Below are 20563 nucleotides of genomic sequence, written 5' to 3'. Positions count from 1 at the left end.
CCAGGTGAGGAGTGTGCTGTGCTCGAGCACAAAGCACACGTGCCTCAAATCATGCTTCATAACCTCCACTGTGAATAGGATATTTGCGTGTGTTATAGGTCTTCTTGTTAGGCTACCCGTTCTGTGGAAATATTTATTATAGGGAAACCTTTTCAATAGTGGTGAAAATCCATATGTGTAGTGATCTGTCAGAGCCATGTAAAAAAAAATCTTGGCCGACTTTTTCCCTTTATCCTGAAGCCAAACAACCAGGATTTGGAAGTTTATTATTTTAGATTGCATAGACCTTGATTAGAAGGAGAAGTGTATGCAACACATTTGACATAACTCGGTCGACATGCTTTTTTTTTTGAACGGCATATTGAAACAGGTGCAGAATATTGTTCAAGGCCTCAACGTTTATTGGGCCTGGCAGAAACCTTTGCGTGTCCAACTAAACAGAATGACAATCATTTAATTTGCCATCACACACAAATGTGATTTGGCGGGATTATCGCATGACTAGCCTAAAATCGAAGCGACATCTGTGTAGTAAACAAGTTTCCAGGCACAATAGCGCGTCACACAAAAACATTGGCGGACTTTGAGTTGTTGAATAGATCCGGAGAAAGGGAAACCGCCAGGTTCCTTTTGCTCTTTTATTTTGTTATTCCTCCCTATGCTTTTCGTCAAATTAAATCAAAATTGAAATGTAAAGTGAACAAAATCCTTCTCCTTCTAGGCTAGTGCTACGACTACTACACTAATAATAATATTACCAACAATTATATTGTCCAAGTGCTATTATATCACAGGTAGGCCGAGCAGCCTGATATAGTCAACGAGACCTTTAGAAAGCAATCAAATAGACATGACTGCACACCTAGCTATGAAAAAGGCTTTGTTACTATGAACATACCTCAGCCGTTGTTTTGACTCATAACAGTGAGGAACATCTTCATCATCACCCCTCCTCTTAATCATCATTGGACCTAATGACCCCTCCCCTCCACCTCTTTTTTCTCCTCTTATTTCCATTCCTTTTCTCCTCTCATATCCCTTCGTCCCTCCCCTCCCCTCATCCCCTCTCTACTCTGCTCCTCTCTCTGCTTTTTCTTCTCTTCATCTCCATTCTCCTCTCTTTTCCTTTTCAATCCCCTCCACCTCTTTCCTCTCTTCTCTACATTATTCTGCCCCACCTCCCTCATGTCTCCTCTCCCCTCTCCCTTCCTCCTCACCTCATCAGAGGTCCCTCCAGGGACAGAAAGGCAACACAGTGTTGCTTCAGGGGAGGGCAACATCTGTAAAGATGTGTGCAAAGCAAACATTGGAGGAATGCCTGGGTGGACCCGCCAGGGGTAAGGAACTGGTACCACAGCACTACCAGACAGGCTCATGGGGAGAAGGAAAATAACGATAATAAGGGAATCCTGATTGTGAATATTGTCATGTAATTCCTAGTCAGGCGGGACGGGGCCTTATATAATGCAGAAGGAGGAATGTGATTGGTCCCTTCAGGATTTGACAGGAGACAGTGGGAATAGAGCTAGGCTGAGAGAGGTTCATGAATTGGGCGTTATCCGGACTATTGCCATGCAGTTGTCATTCCCTTACATCCTACAATCTGAATGCCATTTAACAGTTTCTGGAAAATAAATATGGAGTTTTTTGACAAAGCAATACATGAAACATGTTGCAGAAGCGGATATCCCCCTTTCAGAAGACTCTCCCTCTCTCGGGCCTCTGGCCGCCAAACCCATGTAACTTAAACGGATATCTCTCCCTCCCAAGTATGCTTGGAAGTCCCACCCTGTCTCTCTCGCCAGTAGCCCACATTTGAAGCCCCCCGTTCCAGGATCTCTGTCGTGTGTCGGGTACACCGGGGAGCAAGGTGAGGGAGGAACTAGCAGCCGTCCGTTTGGACTTTATGACACAATCACAAAATGTTTCTTGGTATTCTTTGTTCAAATGCACAATAAGGGAAATGTTGCAGTTTCTTCTTCTAACGCAGTTACGCTTGTGCTTGTGGTGTGTTTGTGTGTGTGTGTAAAACAGAGAAATATAAAGAGCATGGGAGTTAGTTGTGTTTGTGTGTGTGTACAAGTGTGTGGACCTAAGTGAACATGCTTTCTGTGTGTATGTGTAACTTGGCTCTTGATGACAAGATTACATCAAGGTTTTCCCCTTCAGTCTTCTGCTGTGGCCTGGCTGCCCTCACCTTACAGCCGACACACACAAAAACACACACACACACACACAATATTTTTCACCTGCACACTGCGTTGATCCTGCTCCACTCCTCAGCCTTCCCTTAAAAAGATCACTCTGCTTTGTACCCCCCTCCCCCACCACCTACCAGTCCCCTACACCTCCCCTCCTCCCCATCCTGCACTCTGTTTCCCCACCAACTCCCCCACTCCCTCCCGCCCTCATTCCTCCCCTCCTGGTGTCTGGGGGTCTATCACACCTTCTTAGGACAGTCCTCCATTCCTCAGGCTGGGAAACCCGAGAGCCCCCCCGGTCCGCGAGCGGTGAGGGGGGGCTGTGGTAGTGGCTGACAGCCCAGGCGCCCCCTGCTCTTTGCATCAGCACCATGGAAGGCCCCAGGGGTCACCGCGGGTCACGCCAGCGCAAGAACCACATCATCTCACCGTTTACCGCAGGAACCCCAGATTCTCCCTCACTCTGAACTGAAACACTGAAATAAGTTTATGGAAATAGATAGATGGATGGATAGAGATAGAGAGAGATGGAAAGATAGAAAGAGATCGATGAACATGGAGAGTTAGAGATACACAAAGATGGAGGGGTAGAGAAGTAGAGAAGGGAATGAAAAAGAGTTAATGGAAAGTCAGACAAATTGAGAGAGTGATGGACACACAGAATGACACATCAGGACAGTACCGAATGCAGGGTCCAGTCACAGATCATCGGGTCATCGACACGCATCTGAAATCTATGTACACTGGCATATGAATATATTTATATACATAAAAATATCCCTCATTCCTCAATCCCAATCCTCCGATGGAAAGACCTACCACCATAGCGTGCGTGGGTGCATAATGGACCGGTGTAGCAGAATGTGTGGACCAGGCGATGCGGTGAAGCCCTCCGCATGCGATCCAGCCTACAGCACAATATGCATTGTCTCTTCCTCCCTCCTGGGATCTGCGGCTCCCGAGATGTGAGGGAAGCCAAAGCTAAAACCCTCTTTGGGGGGGGTGGGAGGAGGGGGATATGGATGGCCCTCTCCTCTCTGTTCCCGGGTTCTGCCCGTGTTTGATCTGCATTCTCACAGGGCCCACAGCTCCTCTGTAGCTCATCAGACAACACAACCAACAGGCGTTCAATGAACGCCTGTTCCACAGAACTTGCCGGGAGTTATGGGTGCAGGCATGCAACCACCCACAGGGTCACGCTATACTCTGGTTTAGTTCTAGTGGCGATGCATTCCCCGTCGACTTCAACCGAATCAAACCGTGATTTAAAACATCCTCAGAGGCATGGAGGCTACACTCATTGAACGCATTGTGCGTTGTGTGTTATTTTAGAAGGCTGGATTGGACGACTGGCCACAACCCACCGGCCACACGCTTTCCACATCTCACCAAGGCGCCCAGCTGTGCAGACCTCCTTGTGTTTCGCCGGCCCCCTCCGCTCTCACTGATTGGCTGACAATAGTCTGAGCGGTGGAAGTCTGAACACAGGACAGGACAAGCAAACACCAACATATTCAAATAAACGCTCTGGATCAAATTGGGACCAGGTCTCAAGACGTTGTTGGGATCTTTATTTTGAAAGTTAATAGGGTTTAAGAGTTGTAACGTCTTAAGAATTTGGTGACTGAGAGGTTGCGTTAAATACAATAGTAATTACTAGATTCAACACCAGAGGCATTAGTAAATGGGATTTACTTAAAAAAGAAAGTCATTATGGAATTAAAGTTCATACGTCTTGAGATTCTAATAAACTGCTTGCATTTCTTTTCCATATTTTTGTTGTGTTTTAGTTTATGGGGAAACATTAGAGTCAAATTACGTTATGTACCATATCTCACTCCGTATCATGGCTCAGAGGAACGTTCACCCAATGCTTCATGTTGCTCACTCATGCTGTTGGTTTAACCATCTACCAGCATCAGTTTCATATAAAAACCAGGCGCAACAACAACTAACAGTATTGATGGTCTAAATAGGGATGAAGCGTGAGTGTCAGAAGTTCCACGAGGGAGTCTTAATAAGGCTCATCTGTAATTAGCCCCTTCTGCTCATCCCAGCAGCTGGCCGAAGCCTTCTTACAGACCGCCTAACCCTGCAATTAAAAGGACAGGGGTGAGCAGTGCTGAGTTAGATGAGGGTATTTTGTATGCATACGGGTGGCCTGGTAATGACAGAGCAAAATGACACTGGCGGGGAGATGAGCAAGGCACCAGAGACACCACAGAACCTAGAATGTCATTGCGGGTAAAAACAAGGGAGAAAAAAAAGAAGGATTTTCCCTCTCCCTCATCTCTGTTCCAAACAGACATTCTGGGGTCTTTGCTGTGGGGAGGGCAGCGGCCATCTTGTGGGCGAGTCTCTGACAAGAGGGGAAACAAAGGTCACGTCACCGTAGCTCTGCCCCCTTCTCTCTCTGTGACCTGAACTAATAAGAGATGTCAGCGCGGGTCGCGTTGGTCGTCCGTTCACCTTCGACAGCCATGGTGAAGCCTTCTTTGTACCATGAGCTGGGCTGAAGGACTCGGCTTGTCGTAAAAAAGAGACGACATTCCACTCTTTAATGTCACCTTTCTGCCGACTGGAGTAGAACCGACCAATGACCCCTGTCTTTAACCGCCTGGAGGACGGTAAATATTGTGTCTCATGTCTGCGTTTACCCTGCTCCTTTCGGTCTCTCTCTGCCTCTCCCTCTGGGAACCTAGGGCCCTGTCCGTACATTCACCCTGGTCGGCGTTTGAGGGCTTCGAACCTGAGAGATTTATGACGCATCGGCTCACAAAGCCTGACGTGGTAGTGGTGGTATTCACAGCCCCCACCAACTCTGCCTCGGAGGCCAAACGTGTGTGGCCCAGGGAGTGTTTGCGTTGGGAATGTTGTCCTAACATCGGTTCCACTGCAGATCACGGATCCGCTACTGTTTATTTGGACACAAGGGATAACCTCTGACCCTTCTGAATGGGTTAGAGCTTATCTTCTTCAGAGCTACTGTTGGGGAGTGTTAGCTCCACTAATACCGCCCCCCACTGGCTGCAGAGAGAATATAGTGAGGGAAACAATCATTCTTAAATGAGTGGTGTTATGCAACCAGGTGTGAGTGTGATTAGCCATTACAAGCCGTTTGGAAATCGACCTTTTCCTGGGTTTTATTGACATGCGTCCACCTAGATTTATGATAGATAGATCAGTCTACCAGCATACCCAGTGGACTGTAGCAAATGTTGCTTATCTATCCATTATACATCTCTGTGGACATTCCCACATGTGATGTCACTAAAACAATGGCTTGTAATGGCTAATCACTCACATCTGGTAGCATAATATCACCCCTTTAACAATGATTAAAGATTTCACAATTTTTCTATCAAGTCAATTAGGTTGACTTGACACTTTAATCCAAAGTCAATTTGTTAAACTACATCAATGAGGCCTAAGGCAAAACTGGGTAAAATCTGGGAAAATCATGGATAGAACCAAGTACCTTTCAGCTGCATTTGCTTTTGCTCGTATTTAGTCCAAATCATGGAAATACAAGGAAGACAGACAAAGGAATGTCTGCTCCGGTCCGAAATCCACACACTTTTTCCCCTTAATACAATAACGACACTGTTTCTTTTTTTCAAAACATGATACTTTATATTGTAGATGTCAAAGACAATATGTTAGAGCAAAAAGTTCCCGAGAAAAAAAAGAGACTTTTGTAACAGTAGAGCAACAAGTCAAAAAAAATAACCAATATTGAAAAACAATGAAAACAAAATAATATGCATTTAATACATATGTAAACCTAGAACTGTAACTTTCTGAACCGTAGTGGTCATAGGTAAAACTGGCTTAAAGTGGAATGGACACCCGGGACAAAAACACATCAGGCTTCGGGTTTGAGCCCTTTGAAGAAGTCCAATCATGGTATAAAACACACATCAACCCCCCACACCACTGCCCGCCATTCAGACAGTCGGCCGGTTCTGCTGTTGACCCTTCATGTATGTAGCCTCACTACAAAACTCACACCTTTTTCTAGATAAATACAATAAAATCTATTGTCTGTGTGTTACAAATGCTAGAGAAAACAGCATTGAAATGGTGTATGTTTAAATCTCACTTTTATGGATTCCTTGTTTGTACAAATGAGAGCACATTCGCCTAACACTGAAAACAGCCTTTCCCCCGGTTCTCTAGGAGGGGACTCATTAAAAAACTAGCCAGCCAACAGAGAGAGAGAGAGAGACCAGAGACAGAGAGAGAGATAGCAAAAGTGTTGATGCAATCTTGAGAAGGTAGTCAACGTGCCCTTCAGTGCTACATCCCATGTGTGGATGTGTGTTGGGGTACAGACTAACAGACAGTGCATGCGGACATACAAAACCATGCTAAAAATTGAGGGCGGGGGGGGGAGAGGGAGAGAGACAGAAACAGAAAGTGGGTCAGAGAAGGAAATCTGTACTTGTAGAGTCGTAGACCAATGGTAATGTGGAAGACCATACTAAAAGATGTTTGTTTTTTGGTGGCACATTTGTTGGATCATCATTGTGGTGAGACGGTCACCCTAAAACCTAGGGCCGGTTAAGCCATTTTGGGGGCTGGGATCAAGGGCTTAACAAATCACCTCATCTTGATTCAACCATCAGACAAAAAACATGCCTGGGTTCGACACCTTTTCAACAACCAGAATGACAATGCCCAGTGCTGATATTTAAAGGGTCCAGGAAATGTTGTAATGTATACCAGCTCATGTTCTCTGATGTTTGTTGGGGTCAAAACGGACTTCCCCTGGGAACAATGTCCAACGATGTGCCTTCTATTTATCAAGCAAGAAGTGTTGTGTCGGCTTCCATTTTCACTACCAAGGTGTGTGTGTGTGTGTGTGTGTGTCTCTGTGTGTGAGACTGTGTGTTAAAGCAAGTGCATAGTTGGTGGACAGAGAGGAATGTATAAAAAAAAGGATATTGTAAATTACAATTAGTCTAAACCAAAGTGAAATGTTCTATAACTAAGGAAAAAGCACTTATAATGGTCCCCATTCCAAGGGCTTATATAAAGAATATCATTAACATAATGTTTCAAAACATGGATTTAGTGCTACTGCTTGGGAATATATTCAATGTTTCCACCAACATTGTCCTCCACCTCTAAGAAGTGTGTATTGTAAGCCAAGTAAAGAAATGAGCCATAAGGCCATAATGTCCGGGGGAAATTGTCATCTGCTGAAGCCGTTTGGGGAAGACAGAGGAGAGAGAAAAGGGGGAGGCAAGTAAGAGGGGTGGTTCAGGCTGAGGTGGGAAGGCCACCGTCAGTTACGGTGTTCTGAAAGCTACGTCTTCTGGGTAATATTTCTTCTGAACGGAGTTGTTAGTGTTTTGTCTTGGGGCTCGGACGATATCAGCATCCAAGGACTGTTCAGGTTGTTCGACGGCTAGGTGGTTTGCCTAGCTTACCTTAGCTAGCCGTCTTAACAGGGTTCCTTTACTATTAACTGGTTATCTTAACTAGTCATTAGTTAACTTACCTGGTTCCAAGTTACCTTTAGTCGTCATCTTAAATGGTTCAGTTACCTTAACTGGCTACCTTAAATAAACCCTATTGATAAGAAACCATATCTCTTTACTTATCTCGTTACCATAACTAGTTCTAATTGAAGGGCCGAGCCACACCCCCGAAGGCGTGAATGTGATATAATAAACTATACATTTAGAGCACCGATGAGTGGAATAAACCAACAAACGTTTGGTCGCCAATAAAAAGGTCAGACTCTGTTCTACGGTCATTGGGGCTCCTGGCTGATCACAGTGATACAATCAGAGGTACGGGGGCTGCGGACAGCCGCGTTTCCATCCGTCTTTTGATCTTCCTCTTTGGAGAAGGTTTTAGGATAAGCGTGTGAATTATTAAGATTGTACAAAAATAAATCATGAATATGCAAATGTGGGAACAGTTTTTGTTACCGATTGATTCATCAATAGACATTCAAATATTGGTAATTTAGGAAAGGTATATTTCGAACAAAAGGGTGCACAGAACCCAGCGTGAAGATATGCTCGTTGACATCTTAAATAAAGAGGAGCAGGATGAATTAAACAGAAAAAGAAAAGCCATTTTTCCGGAGAACAATGTAACGTAACAGTGATTGCACAGTATGTTGTAGTGTGTGAGTGTCGTAGGCAATGTAACTCGGAACAGTATGAGAACTACCATGGGATGAACACAACTCAAAGCCAGTCGTTGTTACTGACACAAGGGAACACAAGACCAATGGGATGCTATATTGCTCAGCGGTGAGCCAATCGTAGCAAGTGACAGTAAGTGGTGCTTTCATTAATACCCTCGAGAGGGCAACAAATTTGCCCAATGAAAATATAAACCTTGCAATACTAATTTCCAAAACAAGTTCATAATATTTCATTTTTATATATATATATAATATAATATGCATATTTTTCATATATAAATCTACTATGAACAGACAGTATAGTAAATACACAATTATTATAATCATTGTACAAAGTAGTATTTGCATTCCCAAAGCGTCCCCATAAACCCTGGAGCTCAAAAAACAGCAAGGAAAATGTCCTCGCCAACCAGAATCCAAACCCTTTTTCGGTTTTGAAACATGTAAACTGTACAACAAACAACGTAACAGAGAGGAAAGGAGGAAAAGACAGGTGGGGGGAAAAGTGCTGTATACAAAATAAAAAAAATGGTTAAAAGGTACAACACAAAAAAACGACAACTTATCAATAAAAGTCACTTGACTGCACTTTAAAAAAAACTGAACAGATACAGCAACGAAACCAGCGAACACGGAGGAAAGAAACAGCTGGGGGGGGGGGGGAGAGAAGTCATGGAAAAGATATCCTCCTGACTTCCTGTCAGAACCCCGCCCCTGCGTCGAGAAACAAGGCTTCAATGCAAAAGTAGAGTTTTAAACAAAACAACCGTGGAGGAAGGTAGCTGCCCAGAGGGAAAGACAATGTGAGCTGGGTGACGGGGAGTTTGTCTGTTGGTCCTGGGTGTTCTCAATCAAGCTACGTCAAGATGCGTGCCTTGCATTGCTTCTATCGTTGTAAATGTTCAAAACTGTCAAACTGTAGGTTTGACAGCCTACAGCCAACGCCTGTAGGCTGTGGCTGACGAAGCTCCCCACTGCCCCTCCTCTCACAGGTTGGTGGGGGTCGTACTGTCGGGCTGTCATTGGCGCTACATACGGTAGCGCTAGCCGAGATGATATACATCATGCACCATCTCTCAGATCATTTCTGGTGGCCAGAGATAGATGAAAGATATGAACAAGACAAACTCTCCACACAGACATATGTCCGCCAACCTTACTGTGCTGTAAGAATAATAAGTGTGTGATTTGACTTTGTATGTCTGGCTCCCGGTCGTGTCACACACCCACCCGCACACACACACGCACACACCCACAAGTATATGAGCGCACATGTTCTCACTCCCTCCCACCTGGTCGGTAGCTCAGGACAGGGGGAGAGCAGATGCGTTTCACTAGTGTCACAGGGGGTCTGGTACTGAAGCGACTCAGACACAGTTAAAACCCACCCGTCTCCTGTCTGGCGTCTGAAAACACTGCACTGTCCTCAACGTGGGAAAGATTTTGTGGGGAGGAGCTTGCTCCTCTATCAGTGATGTGCTGATGTTTATTTGTCGGTGGACAAGATTAATGCAGGAATTCTGGTTGACAATGTGACCTCCTGTGATCAATAAAGAGTGATAGTACATCATGCTTCGTCTTGTGACGTTATTGGAATGCAGTGCATGCTTGTTATGTCATCCATTCAGAAATCCTATCTGGAAAATCAGGCTTGTCTGGAGAATACTAAATAAACCTCCCAGCACAGCCAAGCCACGCTTTTACTCAATCGGTCAACAACTACCTTCCAAAAAGCAGGTAAAAGTGGTACGATGAAAAAATAAGGGTTTAATTACAGGGTGGACAGGCTGTGTGAAAAGCATTATGGGTAAACATGCCAGTCGTCCAGTCTCTATGCCAACAGCATGCAGGCTTGGAAAGTTTTGCCGCCCAAGTAAAAAATAGTAAAGGATAAGGATGAGAAGAGGCCTTGTTCCCAAACCTGTCTTTAAGGCAAATGTCTTGAAGTTCAGTTCATTGTGAAATATCCACCAGGTTCGAAGAAAAAGGCACAATTTTGCAGTCATTTACCGTCAGTCGGAACAGAGCCAAGAATCACCGTTCGAATCGACCACCTCCATTCCACTTCCTACCGAATCATCCAGCGGACTTCGGGCAGAAAGGTATTCCACACTCGCGTTTCCTCCATCGCCAACTGCGCTCCGCGGGTCACGGCATCAAGCTACGGTCCCCGGATCCATCCACGCTCGCTCACGTTCTCAGACTCAGAAATAAAAAAAAGGAGAAGAGGTGAGGCGATAGAGGCGAGAGAGACCGAGAACCTCAACCCAGAGCAAAGACGGCCGTCTCGTGATCCGTGCCTCATTCAGACGGCGTCGGTTTTAAAGTCCTAAAGTACTGGCATTCGAGGCACGACAGCGCACGATGGCTCGGTTTTCCAACCTCGAGTTCCTGGTCTTGAGACGGCCTGGTAGCCAGAGGCTCGGAGACTCAGGCCCTCCGTTAAAGATGACACAACGCAACGCACCGTGGGCCGAGCATCCAACCCCCTGTGGACAACCAAACACCAGTGTTCTGTTTCAGCCCCCCGAAGCCCCCGTTCCTTCTATGAAACGGAGACCCGGCCCCCCCCATTCCACGCTAGGACCCCCGCCACATTGAGATAGCAATAGGTGAGACACCTGGCAGGGGGGGGGGGGTGGGTGGGGGTGGTGGGGGGGGAGGGCGGGGTTTAAACTGAAACAGTGGTTTGGATTGGATGAGAACAATGTCCGAGAGGCAGGCTTGGCTTATGAGTGGTTGAACGCCGGGTCCACTTCCTCCTCCATGGGCTCCTCCTCAGCCCTGTGGGAATGACAGTAAATCAAAGTAAAGATATCAGGTATTGTCTATCTAAAAAGTACACAGGAACCAAATAATTATCAAAAGGTTGGATTGTGTCTACATTTGTACTGAAACAAAAGGGCATGACAAAAATCAAACGACACAAGGGGGGGAAAAAAACAGAGAGGCAGAGAGAGAGAGAGAGAGGCAGTGAGAGAGAGAGAGAGGCAGAGAGAGGGAGAGAGGCAGTGAGAGAGAGAGAGAGGCAGAGAGAGAGCGAGAGAGAGGCAGAGAGAGAGAGAGAGGCAGAGAGAGAGAGGCAGAGAGAGAGAGAGAGAGAGAGAGAGAGGCAGACCGAGAGAGAGGCAGTGAGAGAGAGAGAGAGGCAGAGAGAGAGAGAGGCAGAGAGAGAGAGAGAGAGGCAGAGAGAGAGAGAGAGGCAGAGAGAGAGAGGCAGAGAGAGAGAGAGAGAGAGAGAGAGAGAGGCAGAGAGAGAGAGAGAGGCAGAGAGAGAGAGACCGGGAACGAGAGAGCGAGAGCGGGAGTAAGGGCGAAGGACACAGACCTTTTGCTGATGTGCTTGTTGGCGACAGACAGTGACGCCATGGCGGTGACCGTCTCGGTCTCTTCGCTCTCAGAGCGGAGCACCTCGCTCAGGGAGTAGCCCAGCTTCGATGCAGACCGCTGCAGAGAGCGCCAGTACTGGCCTTCACGCAGGAAACAGGAAATGATCAGATGAGAGTCTTCTAAAATAGACACTTTAATGTTTGAGCCATCAAACCGAGTGGGCCCACCACAATAATGTTAATTCATATAATTAATAACAACGTTAACATTGTTTAAAAGTACTCCCAATACCAAAAATATAGTACTAGTTTATGAATTACATTTATAAAGCACAACTCAATGTATCTCGCTAAAGGGTCAAATCGATTCCTTCCGGTGTTATTGCCAGCCCTAATATCATGTTTTCCTTGGAAATGTTTTGTCTCACTAAGTCATGAATGAATTCGCCCCAGCTGGAAGCAAATGAGCAGAAGAGAGCATCTGCCCGACCGAATCCTAAACAAACCAGTCTGACCGTGTGGACCATTGCCTGGAAAATGAGTGTGGAAAATGTGCATGGATCTCTGTTCGGTCTAATGTTCACCTTCAATGGTCTCAAGCCTTTCTGAATGGGAGTTTGGGAATGCACATAACTGAAATGTCTTTGGGTTGTATTAGAATTAAAACAAACCAAACGATGTTGACGATACATGGAGAAGTAGAAATAATAGAAAATAAGTGGCTTATATAAACGAGACAGACGTAATAAATGTGTGTGAGTGGTAAACTGGATCAGGTCTAGAGTGGACCGGTGGGGAGGCTGGTTCAGGTCTAAAGTTGACTGGTGGACTGGTTCAGGTCTAAAGTTGATTGGTGGACTGGTTCAGGTCTACAGGTCTAGGGTGGACTGGTTCAGGTCTACAGGTCTAGGGTGGACTGGTTCAGGTCTACAGGTCTAGGGTGGACTGGTTCAGGTCTACAGGTCTAGGGTGGACTGGTTCAGGTCTACAGGTCTAGGGTGGACTGGTTCAGGTCTACAGGTCTAGGGTGGACTGGTTCAGGTCTACAGGTCTAGGGTGGACTGGTTCAGGTCTACAGGTCTAGGGTGGACTGGTGGACCACCTCAGGTCTAGGGTGGAACACTCACCCTGGATCTCCAGGACATTCTCCATGGACTGGACAGCGTTGGCGTTGGGTCTCTGCTGCACCACCTCGTCTGGTAGGGGGTCCAGCTTTGGAGAAAGAGGGCAAGACATCATAAAGAATCAGTCCATCCATCCATTGATCAATGGACACATTTCTCCATCCAGCCATCCATTCACACATCTATTATCATCCATCTATCCATTGTATCCATTCATCTCTACCGCTCCGTTCATCCATCCATCCTCTTTAACCCACAGAGGACTTAAGCCTATGCGTGCCTGCCTTGACCCTAAGGCAGGAAAGCACCTCACACACACAATGCATGCTTTGTACTCTCCCCAAGTCTGAAGACATAAACACTCATGTAAACACATGGCTGTATAAACACAAGCTGTAAACACTTGGGTTCACACACAAACACACACACACTTGAGGACCAGCTTCATCCCACATTTCCTACTCGATCCCGACCCGATTCCTTGTCCTCTTGGCTCCCTGCACCCCATTCTTCACCCACCATCTCCTCTCTCCTCCCCAGTCCCTCCCCCTCTCCTCTTCCCACCCCCCACTCGTCCTCTCCAATGCAAACCCTAATCACAGCCTCACTGGTATGATCCACAGGGCTAATAACCAGGGACGGGAGGACGAGCCAGGAGAGAAAACAATCTGGACTGGGGAGAGGGGGAGGGAGGGCGGGAGAGAAAGAGAGAGGAAAGGGGAGGGGGGGGGAGAAGGAGACAGAAAGAGAAAGAGAGAGAGGGAGAGAAAGAGAGAGGCACGGAGAGAAAGGTGAAGGAGAGAGGGGGGAGGAGAGAGGGGGGAGCACAGAAGAAGGACGGACCTGAAGTTCTCATCTAATTAAAACAAATAGAAGGTGGGAGAGGCATGCTGGGCTGGGGGGAGAGGGAGAAGGCTGAGGGATACTTTAATCCTGCTGTGGCACGACACCCTGCATCATGCACACACACACACACACACACACACACACACACACACACACAAGCTGACACGCAAACACGCTGTATGCACACGCATACAGCTCACGTGTTTGAGTTGTACTTTTTGTACTTTGCAGTGACTTATTTCCTAAAACATAGCGAAAACCCCAATATAGCATAAGCTAGCGGTAACTCTGCCTTTGTGTGAACAACGAGGAAACCAACAGCCAGAAACACAAGGGCCAATGTGACACGGACAGAGCAGATAACTGACATAAGATAATATGGACTTTGTTGATCCCGGACAGGAAATGAGTGAAGAAAATAGCGGGAGGAACTCTACCTCAGAGACGACAGGAACTGAAAGAAACGATCTACATTTTTAAGCCTTACCTATTATTTTATTCATGGCAAAAATGGGTTTAATACCTATATATTACTATTATTATTATTAATATTATTATAATAACAATTAGTATTTTATCAAGCACCTCTTAACTAACACACCATTGACTGAAAACCTGCCACCTCAAAATTCAGAGTCCATCTCAGACCAACAGGGTGCCATCAGTTACATTTGACCTAAACCAAGCGGCCAGCCAAATCCTTAGCCTAACCCCAGCCAGGCAGGCAGCCAGGCCCGGCCCGGGTTGTCCCCAGGGTACCTGGGAGCCCCGCCCCAAGAGCCGGGTTGGATGAGGGAGTCTGTCGGTCTGATTGACAGCCGGGCCTCACGCTCATAAACTTTAATGGCTCTTGTCAGCAAACTCCAGGGACCCTGCCTGGCAGGTACAAGCGCTGCATGTACACACGGTCACACATTCACACAAACGTGTACATCCTGATGCACGCAAGCATGTGCAAACACACACACACATGCGCACACACACACGCACGCACCCACACACAATTCCTTCCTTCACCGCGCACAGCCTGTTTATTTTATTTCTTTGCTGTACGTGCGTGTGTGTGTGTGTGTGTGGGTGTGTGGAGCTCCACATCTCTACGGTGCCGGACTGCTGAGTGCTCTTTTGTTCCAGACAGCGCTCTGTCACTGCACCCACCGAAGCCTGGGAAAAAAGCGTTTCTTTCGCGTGTGGCAGAGGCTTCAAACGCACACGCGCAGCCACCGGCGGCCAACATAACCGCGACGGCGTGGAAAGCCCTGAGCACGGGTGTGAGGAAGAGGAGGGTTCCACAGGCAAAACATTCTGAGAGGGAGGCCGAAAGCAAAACAGCGGAAAGGGAGAAGGAATTTCACTTGTTCAGCGGGAGGAAAGTCGACAAGGCGTCCATTGTTGACTGTTGACTGCGCTCTCGCCTACGCACACGGCCGAGGGACCCAGAACCCTTGATTATGTTATGCTAACTGAACCAGCTAACCGCGGCTATTGTGCGGATCAAGAGACCATTTTTTGGATGGGGTGGAGGGGAGGTTTTCCTTGTAAGGTTTTCTCCTTGTAAGCGGTGGCAGGGGTGGGTGGTGGTAGTCCTGGTAGGTGGGTAGGGGTAGTGGTGGTGGTGGTGGAGCTAGGGGATGGTAGTGATGATGGTGGTGAAGTGGGGGGGGGGTAGTAGGGGTGGTGATGGAGGTGGAGTTGGGGGGGTAGTAGTGGTGGCGATGGAGGTGGGTGGTGGTGGTGGTGGAGTTGGGGGATGTTAGTAGTGGTGGTGGAGTGGGGGGGAAGTAGTGGTGCTGATGGAGGTGGTGAAGGTAGGTGGTGTCAGCGGTGGTGGTGAAGATAGGTGGTGTCAGCGGTGGTGGTGAAGATAGGTGGTGTTAGTGGTGGTGGTGGTGAAGGTAGGTGGTGTTAGTGGTGGTGGTGGTGAAGGTAGGTGTAGTTAGTGGTGGTGGTGGTGAAGGTAGGTGGTGTTAGTGGTGGTGGTGGTGAAGGTAGGTGGTGTCAGCGGTGGTGGTGAAGATAGGTGGTGTTAGTGGTGGTGGTGGTGAAGGTAGGTGGTGTTAGCGGTGGTGGTGAAGATAGGTGGTGTTAGTGGTGGTGGTGGTGGTGAAGGTAGGTGGTATTAGTGGTGGTGGTGGTGAAGGTAGGTGGTGTCAGCGGTGGTGGTGAAGATAGGTGGTGTTAGTGGTGGTGGTGGTGAAGATAGGTGGTGTTAGTGGTAGTGGTGGTGAAGGTAGGTGGTGTTAGTGGTGGTGGTGGTGAAGGTAGGTGGTGTTAGTGGTGGTGGTGGTGAAGGTAGGTGGTGTTAGTGGTGGTGGTGGTGAAGGTAGGTGGTGTCAGCGGTGGTGGTGAAGATAGGTGGTGTTAGTGGTGGTGGTGGTGAAGGTAGGTGGTGAAGGTAGGTGGTGTTAGTGGTGGTGGGTGGTGAAGGTAGGTGGTGGAGGTGGTGAAGGTAGGTGGTGTTAGTGGTGGTGGTTGTGAAGGTAGGTGGTGCTAGTGGTGGTGGGTGGTGAAGGTAGGTGGTGTTAGTGGTGGTGGTGGTGAAGGTAGGTGGTGTTAGTGGTGGTGGTGGTAAAGGTAGGTGGTGTTAGTGGTGGTGGTGGTGAAGGTAGTTGGTGTTAGTGGTGGTGGTGGTGGTGAAGGTAGGTGGTGTTAGTGGTGGTGGTGGTGAAGGTAGGTGGTGTTAGCGGTGGTGGTGGTGAAGGTAGGTGGTGTTAGCGGTGGTGGTGGTGAAGGTAGGTGGTGTTAGTGGTGGTGGTGGTGAAGGTAGGTGGTGTTAGTGGTGGTGGTGGTGAAGGTAGGTGGTGTTAGTGGTGGTGGTGGTGAAGGTAGGTGGTGTCAGCGGTGGTGGTGAAGATAGGTGGTGTTAGTGGTGGTGTTGGTGAAGATAGGTGGTGTTAGTGGTGGTGGTGGTGAAGGTAGGTGGTGTTAGTGGTGGTGGTGGTGAAGGTAGGTGGTGTTAGTGGTGGTGGTGGTGAAGGTAGGTGGTGTTAGTGGTGGTGGTGGTGAAGGTAGGTGGTGTCAGCGGTGGTGGTGAAGATAGGTGGTGTTAGTGGTGGTGGTGGTGAAGGTAGGTGGTGAAGGTAGGTGGTGTTAGTGGTGGTGGGTGGTGAAGGTAGGTGGTGGAGGTGGTGAAGGTAGGTGGTGTTAGTGGTGGTGGTGGTGAAGGTAGGTGGTGCTAGCGGTGGTGGGTGGTGAAGGTAGGTGGTGTTAGTGGTGGTGGTGGTGAAGGTAGGTGGTGTTAGTGGTGGTGGTGGTAAAGGTAGGTGGTGTTAGTGGTGGTGGTGGTGAAGGTAGTTGGTGTTAGTGGTGGTGGTGGTGAAGGTAGGTGGTGTTAGTGGTGGTGGTGGTGAAGGTAGGTGGTGTTAGCGGTGGTGGTGGTGAAGGTAGGTGGTGTTAGTGGTGGTGGTGGTGAAGGTAGGTGGTGTTAGTGGTGGTGGTGGTGAAGGTAGGTGGTGTTAGCAGTGGTGGTTGGTGCTGTAGGGATAAAGCCAGGCCAGAGGAGGGGGAAGCAGAGCGTGGCGACTGTAGCTGCAGTGTAAACACACCTAATAACCTCATTGACAGATGGCAACAATTAGCATATTAGCCCGTTGTTTATCGAATCATTTCGGCTTGGAAAAACATCTGCTAGCACGCATTCATCAATCAATTAGTCTTTGGTTCAGAGTTGACTGGCGTTGCCGGAGCATCATTCATGACATGTTTAACGGGAGAGGCTCTGCGATTACGTACGGCTGAGCTGGGGGGGCGCGCGCGAGAGCCTGTAAAGTCCATTCACAAACTTTTATCCCCCTTTCCCCGCCGTTAATCTGAGCCGCCTTCAAAGGCAACCTGAGGCTCATTATAGCCAAGCTCATCTCGCCCTGCCAATAAAAGCACAGGGATATATTTCTCACACTGAGGCCAGCCGTAAAACGCTGGATAGCCCGGTCTGAGGGTCGGGCGGGAGGATAGTGGTCCCGTAAAGACACGTAGGGGATGCTTTGGCCAGGATTAGAGACCGATTCATTCCACCAAGCTCCAAGGTTTGGTTGTGCGGTTAACGCTGACGTAATAAATGGTTAGTCTGAAGAGCTGATGTTTCCACTATTGACATTTGATCAATCCAGCCGGAACAACTGACCTTCGAGGTTTATTCTGTCTTGATTAGCGTGACAAAAACAAAGTGGGCTTTCTTATACAATAGTCGGTGTGTACTTTGAGACCCAGTGACTGTGAACCTCAAGCTTTCCCCCTATGACCAGCTCCCCTGAGCAGGACATGCACATCGATTAATATGTTGGCACGTGTGCAGCAACCACCATCTGAAGGGAGGACAGCACCTGCTGGAGGCTGGCCCTCATAGGACCGGTCCAGTGTGGTGGTGGGTTCTAGAAAGTTCCAGAAGGTTCCAGACAATACGAACTCTCGGGCCATTGGAAGCTACATCAACAAAGGGCCAGCTGACCAACGCACACAGCTGTGTTCCCCTGCTCATCTTCGTCCTCCACACTAACTTTCTGATATTAATATCGCACCGTGCAGACGTCCAAACCCACAAAAAACAACAAAGAGCACCCACCCATCTCGTTTCCCTGCATACCAACAAAAAGAAACGCTCCCAGACAAAAGGGTTTTTCCATGAGTCTGCATTCCAACTCCATTACGGAGACCTTCATCGGGATTAGGATAAATGAGCTTGCATTCGGCCAGTGATCCAGTCCACTCTCCATTTAAATCCAACAATCAGGAAAACCAAGCCAAATTCTCTGTTTTCAATATGAGCTAAGAGCAGCCACGAACACACCTCTTCGTGTCTGATCTGTCAACACACGCCAAAGGTCATCAGAGCTGTCTTCAAATAAAGATCTACCACACGCTTCTCGCCAAAGGAACCAAAGAAACCAAAGAAAGGAACCATCACGAGTTGAGAGAACGAAGAGGGTTCTTCTTTGCCAATCAGCAGTGTCAACATTTGGCCTGCTTACCACTTAATCACAGTCAACGGCTGTTAATGAGCCATTCTGTACAGCACCGGCATCACCACCCTCGCAGTCTTTTATTAAGCCCTCCAGAATGAAATGGGAAACTTCATTACTATGGTTCTTACAACATCATTATTATTTGGAACTTTCTTTTTGTTGCTCCCCTGTTTTGCTTCTTCACCGGATTTGAAGATCCAATCTGATTAAGTCCACTATAGTTGGAACTATGTGGAAGAGATAATTCATAATTTGGCATTTACTATTTAGTCATGTAGCAAGCACTTTAATCAAAAGTGAATTCAAAGTGAATTCAGATGCAGGTCTTTAAGGAGCAGGTTATGACATTTAGCTCAAGGAAGCCCACAGGTAGTTTGGGGGTGGAGTTCAGTCGCTTCTCTGAGTAGAACACACTAAACACTATACTATCCCGCTTTAACTATCCTCCCAAATCGTAACGGTCCCCAATAAAACTTCATCAGGGGCAACGTTTGCTCCAAACACAAACACCTAAACACCTTCCAACACTTTAGTGTTCGTTTAACCTGTTTCCACAGATGTGATCACAGCTCCCTCCGCAACAATAGAGTCCTCCCTCCTCTTTGACTTGACAAGCGATTCCTTCATTTCCTTTGATTATTCGATCCCCGGGCCTGTGCATGACCCCGTCCCAAGCCCGGCTTGAGAGTAACCACTCTCAGATGTGGGCTGGCGACCCACTCCCCGGGTGCTGGCCTGTGGGAGCAGAGTACCCCGGGTCAGGGGAGAGGGTCTCCGTCTTGCACCTCCTACCTGCTTCTATAATTCCCAGCTCCCTGTGGCACTCTGCCACTGACCCCTTCCAGATTCCTGCTGGAGCCGGAGCTGGGACTCTGCAGGCGCTGGAAACCTGAGAGCCAGATCCCCTCTGTACCCCCCCCCCCCCACCTCTCCACCCAACCTCTAAGCTACCCTGTGACTTTACCTCACCCTGCTTCCTGTGTGGGGCTCCGTCCCCCTGCATGGCGGAAAAACACACCGCAACTCCTTTTTTCTTCCTTTTAGTTTTTGTTCACACTCAATGCATTCCCGTCTGAGGGGCTATTCAATGGGGTTCTGTGTCTTTGTGGATGTGACAGTGCAAACTAACAGGAAAAATAGCAGTGCAGGAACGTCGGAATCGAACATGGATCTCTGGCAAGGCCTATTGCCTATATGGGTAACAACCCTGCAGGTTCAGCCCCCTGAGACAGCCGATGAATTTGTTGTTTTCTATATTGTTTATAGTAAGAACTCCACTTAGCAGGTAATGTTGACGTTTGCATATTAAGGCCTATGGATTGGGACACACTCCTAAATGACCCGTTCTAGCTAGGAAACAAAGCTGCCATGATGCTTCGTGGTTTAGCTTGACGTAATACATCAGATCACAGCTTTTGAGGGAAGCTTAGAGCCACGACACACAACACGTTCGCACATAGAACGGGATATGACCTCATCCCTCCTTCACGCCGCAGTCCTTTCAGTGGCTGCCTGGGACTCCTCATCCCCTCTGTGTCAACACAATGTTCTGTGGACGTTGCGCCGCAGAGCCGCGCGTTACCACGGAGGTCATTACTGCTCGTCCTTGAGTCACTCATAGGTGGGCGCCGAGCAGGTAAACAGATTCAGGGGGATGGATTAGCCAAGTCAGAGTTCCTGTGTTTCCTCTCCAAGGCAAACAGCCCCATTACAGCTCAGGGATGTTTGCTAGCCTGGCGGGTTCCCTGACATGTCTTGCCACCCGGCATCCCAGCGTCGTCCTCAAGCGTCTCATGAGGGGCCGCTAACATCATTTAGGACCTCGACATCGAGGTTCAATCCAAACCAGAAGATAAACTCCTTCCCAATAACCTTATGGTCCTGGGACTTTTGTGGTCGATAATCCCATGCTATTATCACCCATTCCCAATAAAAG

The 20563-nt window shown here is 47.9% G+C and overlaps 1 protein-coding gene across 5 annotated transcripts in view; it reads right to left on the bottom strand.

The window, feature by feature from the left end:
- Positions 1-5851: 5851 nt before the first annotated feature.
- Positions 5852-20563, bottom strand: part of hdac4 (histone deacetylase 4) — a 114004-nt gene continuing 99292 nt past the window's right edge. For all 5 annotated transcript variants that reach the window (XM_079731994.1, XM_079731995.1, XM_079731996.1 and 2 more), the window contains 3 exons: positions 12824-12908; positions 11696-11837; positions 5852-11151 (listed from right to left, as the gene is read on the bottom strand). In XM_079731994.1, coding sequence (XP_079588120.1) covers positions 11097-11151; positions 11696-11837; positions 12824-12908 — 282 coding nt within the window. In that variant the 3' untranslated portion in view covers positions 5852-11096. The remainder of the gene's footprint in view (positions 11152-11695; positions 11838-12823; positions 12909-20563) is intronic.

Source organism: Pollachius pollachius (genome assembly GCF_949987615.1).
Source record: "Pollachius pollachius genome assembly, chromosome: 3".
In the NCBI taxonomy this organism is placed as follows: Eukaryota; Metazoa; Chordata; class Actinopteri; order Gadiformes; family Gadidae; genus Pollachius; species Pollachius pollachius.
The sequence above is the reverse complement of the archived record's forward strand: the minus strand, read 5'-3'. Positions and strand labels throughout refer to the sequence as shown.